We start from the raw sequence: 16,674 nt of genomic DNA on the forward strand, positions 1-16,674 counted from the left end.
TTGCTGTTTGAAATACATTAATTTTGTGCTCTCCCAGTCGCGAAATTTGATGCCAAAAACAACTAAATATGCCATTTTTCAAATCGCTGCAAAAATCCATTCAAATGAGAGCATGAACTGCTGCACGGTTTCTTAATCAAGTAACACTGTAAAATCTGAAAATTAGCTCAAAACATATGTGCCTTCCCCACCTTTGTTTTCACTATTCAAATTATTCTGAGGCACATGCTCCACTTTCAGCTAACTCATTGGAGGCATGTATTCGCATCTGCAAGTTGCAAGATCAAGGCTACTCAACTAATTTTCACGCAGTAACTGAAACTCAATTTTTGCCACCGAAACTTCAATTCTAACACGTGGTCACACACTAGTTAATATTATTCCCTGTATATTCTATATAAAACTGACATTTTTAAAGAGCCACCAAACATAGCTAGACCAGTTTCAGAGAACAAATCGTTACCTCATTTTAAAAAGTAACGATAACAAGAGCTGTCGCAGGAGGCAGCGCGCTCGACTATTTCGATGCTGGATAGTAAAACTGGGCACAGCTGAGGAATCTGGAGCTGTCACTGGAGTGTTTAATGACTCCAATGGTAGATGAAGATATTGCACAATAGCTTGAGTATGTGTCAAAAATATTAAGTGATAAGAGAGGTAAAGATAAAGTGTATCAAAACACTATATAAGTATAATTCTAAGCAAAGAATGGACATAATTCATAAAATATTGGTGCAAGAGTTATGCACCTTGTGTCATATAATGTGGGTGATGATGCGGAACAACTACTTGAAGTTTGAATCAAATGCATTTCGAGATATAGTGAAAATGCATCAAAATTAACCTTAAATTCTAAGTGAAAGGGAGCATAATTCATGAATAATTCGTGCCAGAGTTATGCACCTTGTGTTATTAATGTTGGTGATAAGGTTGAACAACTATTTTAAGTTTGAATGAAATCTATTTAGTAATAACCGAGATAGAGTGAAAGTGTATCAAAACTTTAACCTGAAATTCTAAGTAAAAAGGGGGAATAATTCCTGAAATATTTGTGCAAGAGTTATGATGTGAGTGATGATGTTGAACAACTATTTTAAGTTTGAATCAAATCCATTTAGTAATAGCTGAGATATAGTGAAAGTGCATCAAAACTTTAACCTGAAATTCTAAGTAAAAGGGGGTAAATTCATTAAATATTGGTACCAGAGGTATGGGCCTTGTGTCATATGATGTGGGAGATGATATGGAACAACTACTTCCAGTTTGAATCAAATCCATTCAGGAATAACTGAGATAGAGTGAAAGTGCATCAAAACTTTAACCTGAAATTCTAATTAAGAAGAAGGGATAAGTACAGAAATATTGGTATGAGAGTTATGGCCCTTGTATAATATGATGTTGGTGATGATGAGGAATGACTATTTTAAGTTTTAAGCAAATCCATCAAGTAATTACAGAGATAAGGATAAAAAAAGAGAAAGTATAAAAAAACTTTTAACCAAGGTGTGGACGCGGAAATACGCAGACGCCGACGCCGGGGTGAGTAGGATAGCTCTCCATATACTTCGTATAGTCGAGCTAAAAATGATATAAAATGAAAAGAAAAGTAGGGGTCATGTATCTTCTTAGAGAGATTTCTCTTGTCACATTTGCTTACTGTATAATCACATCAAAATCACACTGCTGTGACCTGAAGTTCTACTCATTCTAAAATTGAGTTTTACTTCACCATATGCAACCTCATCTTCCATTTTTGTCTACCAAAATGTCAAAAATACATCCGCAATGAAATATAAATAAAAACCAGCTTTTATTTAGACCTCTGTGGCCATGTCAATTAAAATATTAGTGTTCAAAAACATGTCCGCCTTTACGCTTGGCGCCCACGCTGGTTCCTTTAGGCGACATCTTATCTTTATTTCATACGGATGAGTAGATAATTAGAGTGGTGCCTATTCAAATGTTATTTAAACTTCCCACAAGTACAAGTTTATCACATTATTTGGGAGAGAAGTGCACATAATTGGCCATCCTATCTTCAAAGGGTCATAGAAAACATTAAACGAACATTATGATGCTTACTGCATGTAAGAATAGCTACTAATCGCAGTTCCACTAATAGTATCAATGAATTCGCACATTGTCAGAAAAGTTATAAAAATGGAAAACAGGGAAATTCTTTGATATATGGGCGAAGCTTACATTTGTCAAGGATTTAGATTTTTTCATTTGAGTCATCACTGAATTTTTGCTGCATTTGTTTATCAGTTTGTGTGTCTTACTTAATACTATGCAAAAGAGTTCAAAGTGTTCTTGTCCTTGCAACAAAAACAACAAGAAGTATGTTTAAAAAGATACACAGCCGCATTAGTCAATGCACACTTTAAGCTACGAAACGTGTATGCACTCTGCACATTTACATACGATCGGGTATTTATAAAGCAAAACAAAATGTAGTTTTTAAAGTAAAATTGTCATGTTTTTAGGTAGAACATATCTTACAGAACACGTATCTTACATTATAATTATATTAATCATAATCTAGAAAACTTTTACAAAAAATAAGACTAAAGAGGAGGGACCGAAAAGCCACTATTAAAAGTTTTCCACCGGTGTTCTGTATTGTGCAATACTCGGTCACTTGTTTAAAATTGGTCTGGCTGCTCTCATAAGACTGTATATTTTATATACAACATATAGAAAATGTATTTACTACTGTTAATTCTTTACCAATTATGCGTATGTAGACATTTTCTCAATGAATAAAAGTATATCCTGCAACTTCGCAATGAAAGTGGTCTACTAGTACATCTTTTCTCAATACAATAAGCAAAAAAAAAAAACAAAACAAAACAAAAAACTGCAGCATCCTTACGCTTCATAATTCTATATTTCACCAACTATATTGTACTACATTTAGACTACTTTACACATAAATCTATCATATTCAATACATTAGGACCAACATGTTTAAACTAAATAGTACATTTGGATAAACCGGGGGAGGCGAAAATGAGATCTATTTGATTTTAAAAAAGTAAGAAAAAATTTAGTTCTCAATAATTAGCCTTATTCATCCTTATTTTTTCACTGGCATCTGCCTAAAATTGATGTAAGATTTACAATTGGGTAAGGAGTTGATCATTTCAAATATCTATTAAAGTGTTTTAGGTTTGTTCTGATATTTTTCTGACTGATAAATGTTATGATAAGCTACAATTGAAATAAAAGGTTTTAACATAGCACTTTATTTAACCTAGGAAATATAACATAAAACAAAAAGAACTAAAAATATCAAATTTCGTTAGCTTTTAAAGGTTTTATATGAATAAGCTTTTTTTTTTCATTTTGAAGCATATTTGTGTGTTATTAAAGCTGCAAATACTTTCTAAATCTTAACGTCAGATCTTTTGTAGATTTAAATACATGTACGTTTTTCCATTGAAAATAAGGTGGGTAGGGTAATCATATCAACATGTAAAAATGAAAGAGATTTGTTAGTGACATTTATGCTTATATAATACTGATATCACTTTATAATCATAGTAACCAGTGAGACCTGAAATCCTTATAACATTTTGTCTTGATATTCAGTATGCTCTAATTTGTCTATGACTGTTTTGTATATTTTGATAATGTACACACCCTGTCACACCGTATAGAGTTTCTGTGTGAGCAGGCATTGTTCTTAGAACGTTGCATTACGTATTGCATGCTTTACTTGTTTCAAAACAGCACTGAATACCCGCTATCAAAATATAATACAATTATTGTATATTTGTTTTAATTGTGTTAAAAATGGAACTTGAATATAAAGCCTGGGTGGATATTATTTTAGAGCACGTTTGATTACAGATCACGGTGCTTGTCGTGCCCCTCACTCCCTTCGAAAAAGAGGGGTGAATTGCTTTGTTATATGTCGGCTGGTCGGTCGGTCCATCTATCAATACAGGAAACGGTTTAAGCCAGAATATTCAAACTTGGTAGCATGATTGGGCTCACATAGTAGATGACATCTGTAGTTTCTTTGGTCAGTATGTCAAAGGTCAAGGTTACAGGAGCCTGAACCTTGAAAACTGTTTCTGCACGGTAACTTGAGAACCACTCGACCAAGAACGTTCAAACTTGATAGCTTGACTGGGCCTAATGAAGTAGAAGACCCCTAATATTTTAGGGGTTAGTAAGTCAAAGGTAAAATCATACGGGCCTGGACATTTGAAACCGTTCCCGCTCAGTAACATAAGAAACCCTTGACCGAGTATCTTTAAACTTGATAGCATGACTGGAATTATAAAGTTGATGATCCCTATGGTTTTGGGGGATGGTAGGTCATAGGTCAAGGTCAAAGAGTTCACGGGACTGAACATTGGTCAATCAGTCATAGAGGCATACGTGTTTTACAAATAGCTCTTGTTTATATTAATAAAGATAATATATTATATGTAATTTTCAGTAATTTTTTTAAATAACATATTAAAATGAACTTGTGTGAAATATACTGTTACTTAGAAGTGTATAGCATGATCCGTTGGTAGACAACATACGATATATAACTAGAATTATTTCGCTGCTAAACAAACTTGCGATATTCGGTGATAAAAAAATAAAAGGTAACATTTAGGCTAACAGGGTCGCTGCTGAAATCAGTTATGTTCGACAGGTTATCAAACTTGTGGAAACTGTCAATTTTTATGAAGCAAAAGTAAATCTGTTGTGGCTGCATAATGATTTACAAAGACATATTGCCACTTTTCTGCCCTAACAAGAATGCACTACTGCCTCCACAATATGTCTGCTGCTGTCTGTATCTTTTTAGCAAAATAATTACCCTTTGAATGTATGTATGAAGGAGTTTTTCAATATTGATTAAATACCACCTAAAGTATTTACTAAGATTATTCACATGTGCATTCTACATCAGTATATCATTCTATCGCTCATACACAAGTATTTCTTCACGACAAATTAACATAATATGTATTCGTTTTTCTTTCTCATTTATATATAAAACAATAGGTGTGACACTCAATATACAACAAGTGCTAAATATATATTGCCATCATAATATTAAAGATTATTTACTTAGCCAAAACAGTATAGTTCGTTTCAACCTACGTAAACTGCAAAACTACAAGGAAACAATTTATCTTCAATAGGCCATAATGATATTTCTCAAGAACATTTAAGTTAAAGAATAATCTCTGAAAAAGGCACCCATGAGGAGCGAATACCTCCCTATATATACAATATATTCTTTTTTTCATTTGAAGTAATTCATACTATAATAAACTTCTCAAGAGCAACAACCACTGTACAACAAAAATACATTTCCATCTCTTAAGGGGTGTTCGCTCTATAAATTGCATTGTGCATACGGGGTTATGAAATTTATTTTGATAATTTAATGGGTTTCACCATATTTTTTCAACTGCATTTTTTACACATACGGTGTTCAGTTAAATACGGTGTTCAGTTAACATTGACACAGTGTTGCTGGATTCCTTAGCAGAATCCTACCAGTATTAACATACATGTATAGCAGCTACTGTACATGTAAGTCTTACATATTTTATGACTGAAAGAAGTTCACCGCATGAATCAGAGGTGGATGACGCATGAGCTTACACGTGATGTCTAGGAGCTCAACCTACGACTTCCCGATTTGAAGTACTTTATTTTTTTCCTGTTGAGCTAAGTATCTACAGAGATGAGCTGTAACAATAAAACATATTTTCCATTCAGTTGATCTTTCTTTCTATTAACTTACAACTTCCTGATTTTAAGTACTTTTTTCCCGCTGACCTAAGCACTGTAACAATGAAACATATCATTTTTTAATTAATTTAAAACGAATATGGCATTGTTTCTTTTGTTGCAAGTTTTTTTTTTTTACGTAAGTGTGAATCACTTACTTCGGAAAAGAGGAAGCTTGTAACTTGTAATATTATATGTGGCTTACTGCAGTATGATTTCAATTCCATGAAATCATACTTCAGGGCTTTTGGGACTGGGCGGGCAATTAATGTCTCAGCACGGCAGTGTGATTGCGTGGAACTGAATTCATACTTCAGTAAACCTCGTATAATTTTACATTTCCACTTCACACTCTGCAGTGCTGATCATAATTGAGATGTTTAGAGAATATCTGGCGAAAATATAAATGATTTATATTGCACCATTTAAATCAAAATTAATGAAAACTGTGACTAAGTATATACTGGAGCTGAATAAGCATACACAATTGTCTAACAAATCTAAATGTCAATTTATGTTATAAAACATCAATGATAGCACTGACAATGAGTAGAAATAATACTAGAGAAACTATATGGAAGTCATTATGTTGTATACCATTCGCCGCATATAAATTTCTATGAACGTCAATAAATCAGTTTGCAAGGAATCATTTCTGTAGAAAAGCTTCTTGCGAAGGCCGTATCATTTGTGGCTTATTATGAAACGTCCTGAAGTTGACTCATTTGACCAACCAGCAGTTCTCATTATAGTACCCACAGGTACATGCTTCTTAGAAGCACGCGATGCAGAAGCAACTCTGGTGCTTTGAGGCTTAAACGTAAAAGTGTTGATGCCTGTGTTTTTTTAGTACTTGCTTGACCCATCTAGCAATTGTGTCCTTTGACAATACTTTATGAGGTTTACATAAACTTATAAACAGTGAAGTCTCAGTGTTGCGTAAACTCGATGTTATTTCCATGTAACAATGTAAGAAGGTAATGCCACCGGCTCCAGACCAGAAAGAAAATACCTCTTTACATGTTATACCCTACCCCTAGGTATTCTATAAGAACCATGATCGGTTAATGTGTACTATGAATATTGAACAAGTGTTAATTTATCTTCCATTGTGTACCGGTCACGTTTCTTCAATATTTCTAATCTTAGAGAAATAACGCATAGTTTATACTTTTTCAACGTTGCAGAAAAAAACTTGGTTGAACTTCCCTGGTGAAGTTCCGGTCTAGATTACAACACTATTCTCATTGGTTGATGTGAACATGTATGTCAGTCGTCATTTAACTACACGTGTATGCTAAAATGTGTATATTCAGCATAAATGTGCAGTATGAATTAAATAAACAGTACAGATGTACAAAAATGTACAAGTCAAATGGTTTATCGCGGCCAGAAATTTGTACAAACCGGACAGAAGTTGCGAAATTGTCATTTGTGCAGGAAAGAAGCGTTTACCATAATGTCCAATACTGGACAGGTATAGTGGCATACGTTTAAGATATCATGCTTTCTGTTTATGCAGGTAAACTTGTGTTTGGTTAAATTTCAACAGAGCACAATTGTCTGAACAGTGTACAAACTCATTACTGTTTTTTCAGGCAAAGGTGGAAAAAAAGTGGTAGACAATGAAAGCAGTAACATTTTTATTAAAAAAAAATAAACAATGAGACAAACATTTCCAACAGCTTTGGACGGTTCAAAAATCCCAGGTTAAACATACGATAAAGCCCGAAACACGTGAAAATGTTCCGAATGTAAATCGGATGAAGTAGGCGCTCTATGTATAGAGTTAGATTGATACTGTACCAGAGGGGTCGGTCAATTGTGGGTTATTGATTACACTGGGCGAGTCTACTTACTTATTACTTGAGGATGAAAAAAACATGTTGCTCTTAAACAAGGGTGGCGGTTGAACTACAAAAAGTACAACAACAGTTAATTCACAACAAATCGTACGGTATGTTTTATAATCAGTAGAAGCTAGTCGTATTTACGCTTATGAGACCTGTTTCACCCATAAGTAAAGAATTCACAGGTCCATCATGAAATATTTTCCCCAGCGCGCATATACTTCACCTATTCCATATGATCGCGGCCTCCAGGCCGATCAATGACTTCAGATTCAAAATCATTTCCAGAATGAATTTCATTCATCATTTCGAATTTTATTGTAAAATTGTGAATATTTTGCATCATGTTTTGTTTGTTTACATTTCACCTAACATGTGCACACTGCTGTGACCTCTAGACCGGATGTTCATAAGGGGAATTCACGACGAAAGCATAAAATATGTGGAGTGTCTCTGCAATATGAAATATTGAAACAATTTGTTTGATGCACGATGGAAGATAAATTACCGCTTGTTCAATATGCTTGGTATCCATTCACCGAACTGCGCGTTTTAGGTGAGAAATGTACGATTGAAATGGGTTAGTGCACTTTCCCGTTCATGACCATGGTTCTTATAGAATACCTAGGGGTAGGGTAAAACATGTAAAGAGGCATTTTCTTTCTGGTCTGGTGCCAGTGGGTAATTCCAAAAAATCTAAAATATCTTTTACATGTGGTGAAAAGGAATTAATATTTTGTCCATTGCAAAAACTGAACCATATTTTGATATTACTCTCATACTGGACTTTTATTGTATTTACATGATGACAACATCGTCCGATAATCTCTCTGTGCGCGGTCTTTCCCCGATATCCGAATAACCGTGTAGTCTGTGTAGAAGTGAATGGACAAGGTCCATCCTTGGTTGAATTAGCAGATCTTTTGGCATCATTGGTATCATTTGAATTCAACAATTCGATTTTAAAAGAGTGTTTATGCCTGTGGTATATACAAACATTAAAGTATCAAATTATCAGTTTAGAAAACAATTGTCTTATATTTGAACACTTTTAGCGTTCAGGCATTTCAGGTGTGTATGAACAGACTCTGTCAAACCGAGTCTGTTATTTTGCTTGGTTGCGTTCTGTGTTTCAAAGGATTTCTTGTAGATTTCACTACTTTGTTTATAGATTTCACTACTTTGTTTATAGTTTTCACTACTTTATTTATGCCTATTCCTGTATATTTGAATAATGTACATACACTGTTGTTGAGTTTAAAGTTGAGGAGACTGCTTTGTCAGAACTTTGTTTTTTTTTTCTATTGGATCTTTTCCATTAATTTTAAACAGCACTGTCATTGAGATATGATAATACATTGTATTATGTGATCACACTGCGTTGGTCTTACGTCGTCATGTGTCAATCGGTGGGCGTCGAGAGTCTTCAACAATTTTACTGTTAACAATCTAGATTAAGGTGACAAATTAAATTTTAATATTATTTCGATTTTAACGAAACTTTGTCAGATAAAACGGCCTCCATAAAATTCTCGATTGAGTTTTATACTGGACTAGCATAGATAATAAACTAGGTAATTAGGTCAAAATATAGAAAACCCTTGCACAAACTTTCAAGGCAGCATTTTTTTACCTGATTATATAATACCGGGTCGGAATATTTTGATTTTTGAACTAGTTAAGTTATGAATTGAGTTATTCGAGGTTCAAAAATAGGTTTAATGACTAGTGCAAATCATAGCATAACTGGATTATATGGGTCTTAAACCAGGTTACTGTGCCAAATCCTTGAAGAATACTTTGAAAACACCTTGTACCTGATCTATATGAAACCTGTACAGAATGTCTGTCTTCGTGAAATCTAGGTCAGCCTTGAAACTGGGTTATAAAAGGTCCAAAATTTTGTTACAATGTCAGATATCACATGTCTTCTTAATTTTCATGTATTTGTCTTCATGAAATATAGGTCAAGTTAGGGACTTGGAGATAAAAAAGAAGGTCGAAACATAAAAAGATTCTTTTATACTTTTATGTTACGTACTTAAGATGAATTTTTGCATTATTATGTTTAAGGACCTATGTTAGACTGTGCTATCCTCTTTAAATAAAGTTATTATTATTATTATTATTATTATTATTACTCCAGAGGCAGCACCTGATTTGGATGGAATTTGGTTAAAATTAGTGTTTATACAATATCTGGGACATTATGTTGGCTCTGGGACTTGTATAAACGTTAAATTGTAGGGAAAGAGCTTACTATTACACTGCCTGAACGTTTGTATAAAAGATATAAAGGGCAATTGTGATAATATTTAAAATCTAGGTCACAGGTTAAAATAATAGGATAGCATTAACATCAGAAATCACACATGTAAATGGATCTTCATGATTTTATTCCCCATCTAGATTGGTACTAAATAACGTGGCATATTTTCCATGTGAGATTGTCAAGGTCAGGTTATAGACTCATGACCATCATGGCCCTCTTGTTAATTACTTCCTTTCAGTTTACATCGCATTTGTTTGCTTTAAGTACATTTTTTTATTTATTGTATATATATAAAACATCCTCATTCGTCTGTATCATGCAGACTTAAGTAGGCGAACAATGAAGAACCATTTATACAGTGTGATACAAACGTGTTTATTAAATTTATATGACAAAGTAAAGTAGTATGGAAATACCAGGGCGCCGAGCAGTAAAAGATGGCAACATCTCACTAGGACTAGTATGTCATCCCTGCCAAGAAGACAGTGTTACTCAACAGGCTCACGGATATTGCATAAACTGCAAAGAATATTTGTGTGAGACGTGTTACAAATATCATCGTCGGCCAAAACCGTTCAAGGACCATGTTCTTATTGATGAAAATATTGATGAATACCAGTCAGAAAAGATGTTAGACGAGACTCCTCCTCCAGTCCCAGAAAGGAAGAATGTCTTTGATACGAAATGTAGATTCCATCGGAATGAGGATTTAAAATATCATTGCAGAACACATAAAATAATTGTCTGCAGCGTGTGTGCATTAAAACATCACACAGAATGTAACGTAGATTACATTCCTGAAATATGCGACTCTGAAAGAAGGCTTCTAGTGCAAAAAATCGAATATGTCGAGGGAAAAGTTGAATATATACTTAAGCTAGAGAAGGAGGCTTTATTATTGGCTGAAGAATCATATGAGTCGGTCTTGTCTGACCTCATATCTCAAAGAATGCAAATGACTAGATATTTTGAAGAAACCGAAAAAGAAATCAGCGATTTGGTTTTGAGATTTCGCGAGGAAAGTAAGAAACGAGAGGAGGAAACGCTCGAAATCGAACAGAAACTAAAAACTGTAAGTACAGCGTATATAATTCAGTACAAAGCTATTTCAAGCAATTATATACAAATTGCATGATTTCATTCAAATATGTAAAAGCCGATATATTGAAGGAGGATAGACTACCCCATCATTTTTGCAAAGGGGACTATCACTATGACCACCCTGTAATTTCTGCTGAGTGGATTTTGGCTTGAATCAAGTAGTTCTGAACAAAACATTTTGATATACACTTCCACTAATGATGGTGTTTTTTAATTTTCTAAATTTTAGAAAAAAGAAGTACTGACAGAAACCACTCCTGGTTCTGAAATCAAACAGTATATATCAATGCGCAAAACAGATGAAGAAATGGATAACACAAATGCGAAATTACAAGGAGTGTTTTGCCGTGCAAGTCTGACCATAGCTTATAAACCACAACAGTCACAAGTATTGGGAGAGGCGATAGTTGAGCACCAAAAAGGAAACGTAGGGACTAGGAAATTGAAGCTTCTTAGAAAGGTGAGTATTGCTGGAGAGAAGGCGTCATGCTCCATAATAGATATGGCAACTTCCCCAAACAATCAAGTTTTGATTGTTGCAGATGTGATAAATAATAGGCTTGTGATCATATCGGATGAATATGATGTGACATTTCATCAATTCGCGTCAAAACCTTGGGCAGTTACATATATATCGGATACAGAGGTAGCAGTCTCTTTACCTGAAGATAAACAAGTGAAATTCATTACTGTCGGTGATATCTCTTGTAAAAATCGAAAATCTATCGAAGTTCCAGGGGCACCATATGGGATAAGATATCGTAAATCTGACTGTTCATTGGTCATTGTTAATCAGGAAAGCCAAAGATTTACCATAGAATATTGGTCTCTAGATGGAAATTTTCTGCGCACTATCACTTCACACGACTACGCTCTTGACCATATGACTCTTACAGCAGATGGGAAAATACTATATTCATCATCTGCAAAACACCTTGTCTGCTTGCTTGAGCCGGATGGTACAGTGTTGAAATCTTTTCAGTACGTTGATGACAATATGCTTGGTCCGTATGGAATTGCGTCTGATGCGTTTGGAAATATCTATGTTTGTGGACAAAAGCGTTTACGCGTCGTATCAAAAGAAGGGAAATGGGAACAAATTCTTGCTCAGGAGGACGGATTTGCTCCGCAGTCTGTGCTTTTCTGTGACAAAACGAAAAGACTTTTTGTTGGTCAAACCAGAACGAATAAAGATGTACTAATGTTTCAGATTTGAAGCAAGTACAATTATATACTAGTATCAGTTTTCTCTATAACTTTATACGACCGGAGAGCAAACAGTCAGAATAACACTTGTCTGCACAAGCTGGGGCTAGAAGGCGTGGACGGTAGCATGCATTTCCACTACCGTCTACGAACAGGCTCAGTTAAACCGAAGCTGCAACATTTTTTATTTTTGCAGAACACAATTGCCTCTTTCTTCGGTGGGTTCAAAACCCCGTTCTTTCCAAAGCGTTTGTCTATTTACAATAATATTCCACGAACATACTGGATAAAGAATGGATATTGTGTTATACTAACATAACAACGCAGGCAGTTTAGTTGTGCCATTTTACTTGTATATTTTATGTTTTCTTTCTTTAAATGATTGATCAAATAAAAAATGTATAAGTGCAAAATGACATTTTAGTAGTATTTGTGTTTTCCTAACCCGGCATACGTAGGTCATCTTGGCAAAATCATCATTAAATAATGCGCGCCCATGAAGTCAAAGCCTGTTTTATGTAAGCAAGTCAGCATCGACTGTACAATATTTAAAAAGTTTTAATTTTTTTCAGCTTTTAAGTAATACTATATGTTGACTTCCAAGCTTAAAATGACGCAGATACCCCTTTTGGGAATTATTTCGGACACTGGAGGGAAACTGGGTATAACCCGACCATCTGGAAGCGAGCTTGATTGCATTCTCATGTTATGACTGCAGTGGGGTTCAATCCGCAGAGATAAGGGGCAAACGAGTCCAAGTATGCGGCTGCTATAATTTCAAATTACATTGATGAAGAAAAAGGGAAGTTAAGGAAATAACATTTGTTTCAGGATATCTGTTTTCTCTTTCCTTGGTTTATTAATGTACAAAATAGTTCACAAAAATACCGGCCTGCTGCTACACCACTGACAACACTACGAACCGTTTATTATACCGATCTTGCTACATTTTGAGGATAGTTTTGGTACAATGTTTTTTTCTGAGTTTAAATCTTGAAATACATACACAGTGTAGCTCTGACCATAGTGTATTTTAACTTTCTAAATTTTAGAAGAAAAAAAAAAAGAATGATTTTATCCCAATGGCAATTATATGCCACTTCTAAAGAGGCGAGTGTATGATCAATATATTCAGGATTGGTCATCAAGTATAAATACTATGTCCAAGTTAGAGTATTATAAAAAGTATAAATGTACATTCAAATATGAAACATATTTAGACTTAGTGTCAGATGACAAACTTCACAAGAGTTTAACATGTTTTAGACTATGTTCACATTCCTTGGAAATTGAACTTGGGCGATATGCCGGTGTAAATAGAGAAGACAGACATTGTAGAATATGCAATAATAGAGATGTTGAATCAGAGTATCACTTCTTACTTTGCTGCAATAAGTATACTGATATACGCAATAACTACTTGGGCCATATGTCATGGCCATCTATGAACAAATTTGTTAATATCATGTCCTCAGAAAATAAATGTAAATTGCTTAGATTATGTAAATATGTAAAACATGCTTTTTCGTTACGAACTGATATCCTTGATACTTTACAAACTGTTCCTTAATTGTTATTGTGCAGACTGTTTGTATTTTAGTATATGTTGAATGTATTGCCATTTTCATTGTATGTAATTGTATATGATTGTATTTGGCAAACGGCAATTGTATTTGTCGATTTGCTTTAATAAAACTTGAAACTTGGTAATGACAGAATCATTATTTTGCACTTCCTAACACTGTATACTGATTCTATATTCAACAACTTTTCTAACTCGACGCTTCACTTTTTTGTTGGGAATTCGCAAATTTGAGCCAACCCAGATATCACTCTTCAAGGGATAGAATATGCTATTATCCATCCTGATATCGGATACTTTTCAGTAGATTATCACATCGATTATCGAGAAATATGATTTCTGCAGAAGAGATTTTGTGCGACATAAGCGATGCAGTACTAATCCGCGAAAGGATGAGTGCATATTTCTCGAAACAAAGCTAATCATCGTTTTGTTGTAATTCAATGATAAATATTTGTTTGACATGTTATCCATTAATGTGACGTCATTATTGGCGTCAAACACCTGTCGTTGATACTGAAAATATTGACGGGAGTTCCATTTCAACTAAACGTAATGTTAATTTGAATTTCATCAATTCGATACGTTCAAGACATACTTCTGTGATTTGGGATTTTCTGATAATAACGGTTGCCTTATTATAACCGTTACACCTAAATGACTTTATTTCCGATGGTTTTCGTTATTATGTTTGATCATAATAGAATAATTCTTAAAAGTTCTGTCCAATTTTCATTTAAACCTGTAAAAAAATTCAGAGGTGAAAACAAAAAACTGACCAGAAGTTGAGATAGAAAATATGTTGAGCATGAGCATATTTTCTTGTTTATAATCTTGATACAGGGATCATTTGTAGATATTCAGTTTAATTCCATAAATTAGATATCATTATTTTACTTATTGTGTAGTGTTTAGTAATCATTTAGGTTGATAAGATTTCATAAAACAATTCTGTTGTACTTCCCTCTGTTTGTTTGGTTTGGTTCGTGCATTTTATTGTTAAATGTAGTCTAAGCTTATCATATGTAAAAATGTCCACGATGCATAGCTAGTATATGTCGCGATTTTCCGGCAATAAAGACGTTGCTTTTTTATTATGTCCGTTTTTTCAAATACGTATGATGTGAAAGCCTACCCAAGTCATGTGTGCCTTAGCCTAGCTGTCGAACAATGATAAAGACTCTTTGTTTTGATTTATCTGTTGTTGTATTTTTCCAGCTGAATTGCATTGCAACAACTGTTGTCAGCCGTTGCTAATAAATCGTAAGCAATGTGATATTTAAAAATGTTATAAAATCGTTTTATTTGCGTTAAAAATGGGACTTGAATTCAAAACCGGGATGTTATTTTGGAAGTGTCTGATTACAGGTCACGGTGCTTGTTATGCCCCAAGCCCTCATCGAAGAAGTGGGGGTATGTTGCTTTGTCGTATGTCGGACGGTCTGTCCGTCTGTAGAGCAAACGGTTTATGCCCAATAACTTGAGAACCACCTGAGCTAGAAGATTAAACTTAGCATGATTGGACTTACAAAGTAGATGACCTTTGCTGTTTCTGGGGTTAGTAGGTCATCGGTCAAGATAACTGGAATCTGAGATTTGAAAACTGTTTCAGCTCGTTAACTTGAGAATCATTTGACCCAGAACCTTCAAATACTATAGTTTTGGCTTATAAAGTACATGACACCCAACTGTTTCTGATGTAGGTCAGAACTTAAAGGCATAGAGACCTGAACCTTGAAGACGGTTTCCGCTTAAACATTTGAGAACCACTCGACCCAGAACCTTCAAACTTGATAGCGGTATTAATTGTGGGTGAGTAAGTCAAAGGTCAAAGTTGCAGGGTCCCGAGCCTTGGAAACGGTTTCTTCTCAAGATCTGGAGAACTACTTGACCCAGGATCTTCAATTTTGAAGGCACAATTGGGCTTATGAAATAGATGATTCCTATTTTTTGTGGTCAAAGGTATAGGTCACAGGGACCTGAACATTGAAAACAGTTTCCTGGCAATAACTTAAGAAGCACTTGACATAGAACCTTCAAACTTGATTGGGCTTTATAAAGTAGAGAACTCTATTGTTTATGGGGTCAGCTAGTCAAAGGTCAAATCACACGGGCCTGAACATATAAAACGCTCAATAACTTAAGAACCACTTTGCCAAGTATCTTCAAGATTGATAGCATGATTAAGCTTATGCAGTGGATGATCTCTCTTGTTTTGGGGGTTGTAGGTCAGAGGTCAATGTCAAAGAGACAATAAAGCATGGATGCATATGTGTTTTACAATTAGCTGTTGTTTATATTAATAAAGAATACATTCGGTGTAATTTTGAGTACAATTTCTAAAGATATTGTGTTTGATGTATAGTAGTCATAGCGATATTGCATGGTGTTGTGGTTCGTTAAGAGAGTGCCAATAACCCAGCACCTCTGTCTTCAACTCTCTAAGTTTTTTTTTCAGGGTTACCTCACCCTTAGTTCCGAGTTAAAACCCTATCCTGGGAACACAGGAGCTATTTGTCCCTTAGCTGGGGGTCTGTTTATAGGCATCAGGACGTGTCCACACACCGGTGGGCCTGGCATGCCACGTGTCTGGGGGCAGACCTCCTCCGAGTCCCCTGCAGTTCTGCCTGAGGCCGCAAGGTGCTCAGTTACCGTGTGGCGCCATCTTGGAGGCACTGCAAAAGGGCTTGTCTGCAGAGAGGCTATGTACTGGAAGGGAAGACTTACGCACTGGGCTCCTTTTTCACCAGAAGGCTAGCCAGCGGTGGAGGCTGAAAGCGGAAGGTGACAAGCACACAACACACAGCACACCACACTTGACGCATCAGCAGACCAATGCCACACATTGTGTTTGATAAATGACCAGATCTCGCAGGGAATTTCCTTTTCTGACATACAAAACACCAAGC

The 16,674-nt window shown here is 35.1% G+C and overlaps 1 protein-coding gene across 1 annotated transcript; it reads left to right on the top strand.

Annotated features, from left to right (window-relative positions):
• The first annotated feature begins 10,174 nt into the window (after positions 1-10,174).
• LOC123529268 (uncharacterized) lies at positions 10,175-13,893 on the top strand. The gene is made up of 2 exons (XM_045309526.2): positions 10,175-10,948; positions 11,207-13,893. The coding sequence occupies exons 1-2, from the start codon at positions 10,283-10,285 to the stop codon at positions 12,191-12,193; spliced, it is 1,653 nt and encodes a 550-aa protein (XP_045165461.2). The 5' UTR covers positions 10,175-10,282; the 3' UTR covers positions 12,194-13,893.
• Positions 13,894-16,674: the final 2,781 nt, after the last annotated feature.

Source organism: Mercenaria mercenaria, chromosome 13, assembly GCF_021730395.1.
Source record: "Mercenaria mercenaria strain notata chromosome 13, MADL_Memer_1, whole genome shotgun sequence".
In the NCBI taxonomy this organism is placed as follows: domain Eukaryota; kingdom Metazoa; phylum Mollusca; class Bivalvia; order Venerida; family Veneridae; genus Mercenaria; species Mercenaria mercenaria.

Bases quoted from the DNA above. Each gene is read 5' to 3' on its own strand.
- LOC123529268 (XM_045309526.2), top strand. From the start codon at position 10,283: ATGGAAATACCAGGGCGCCGAGCAGTAAAAGATGGCAACATCTCACTA. The intron at 10,949-11,206 runs GTAAGTACAGCG...TCTAAATTTTAG, and splicing joins TCGAACAGAAACTAAAAACT to AAAAAAGAAGTACTGACAGA.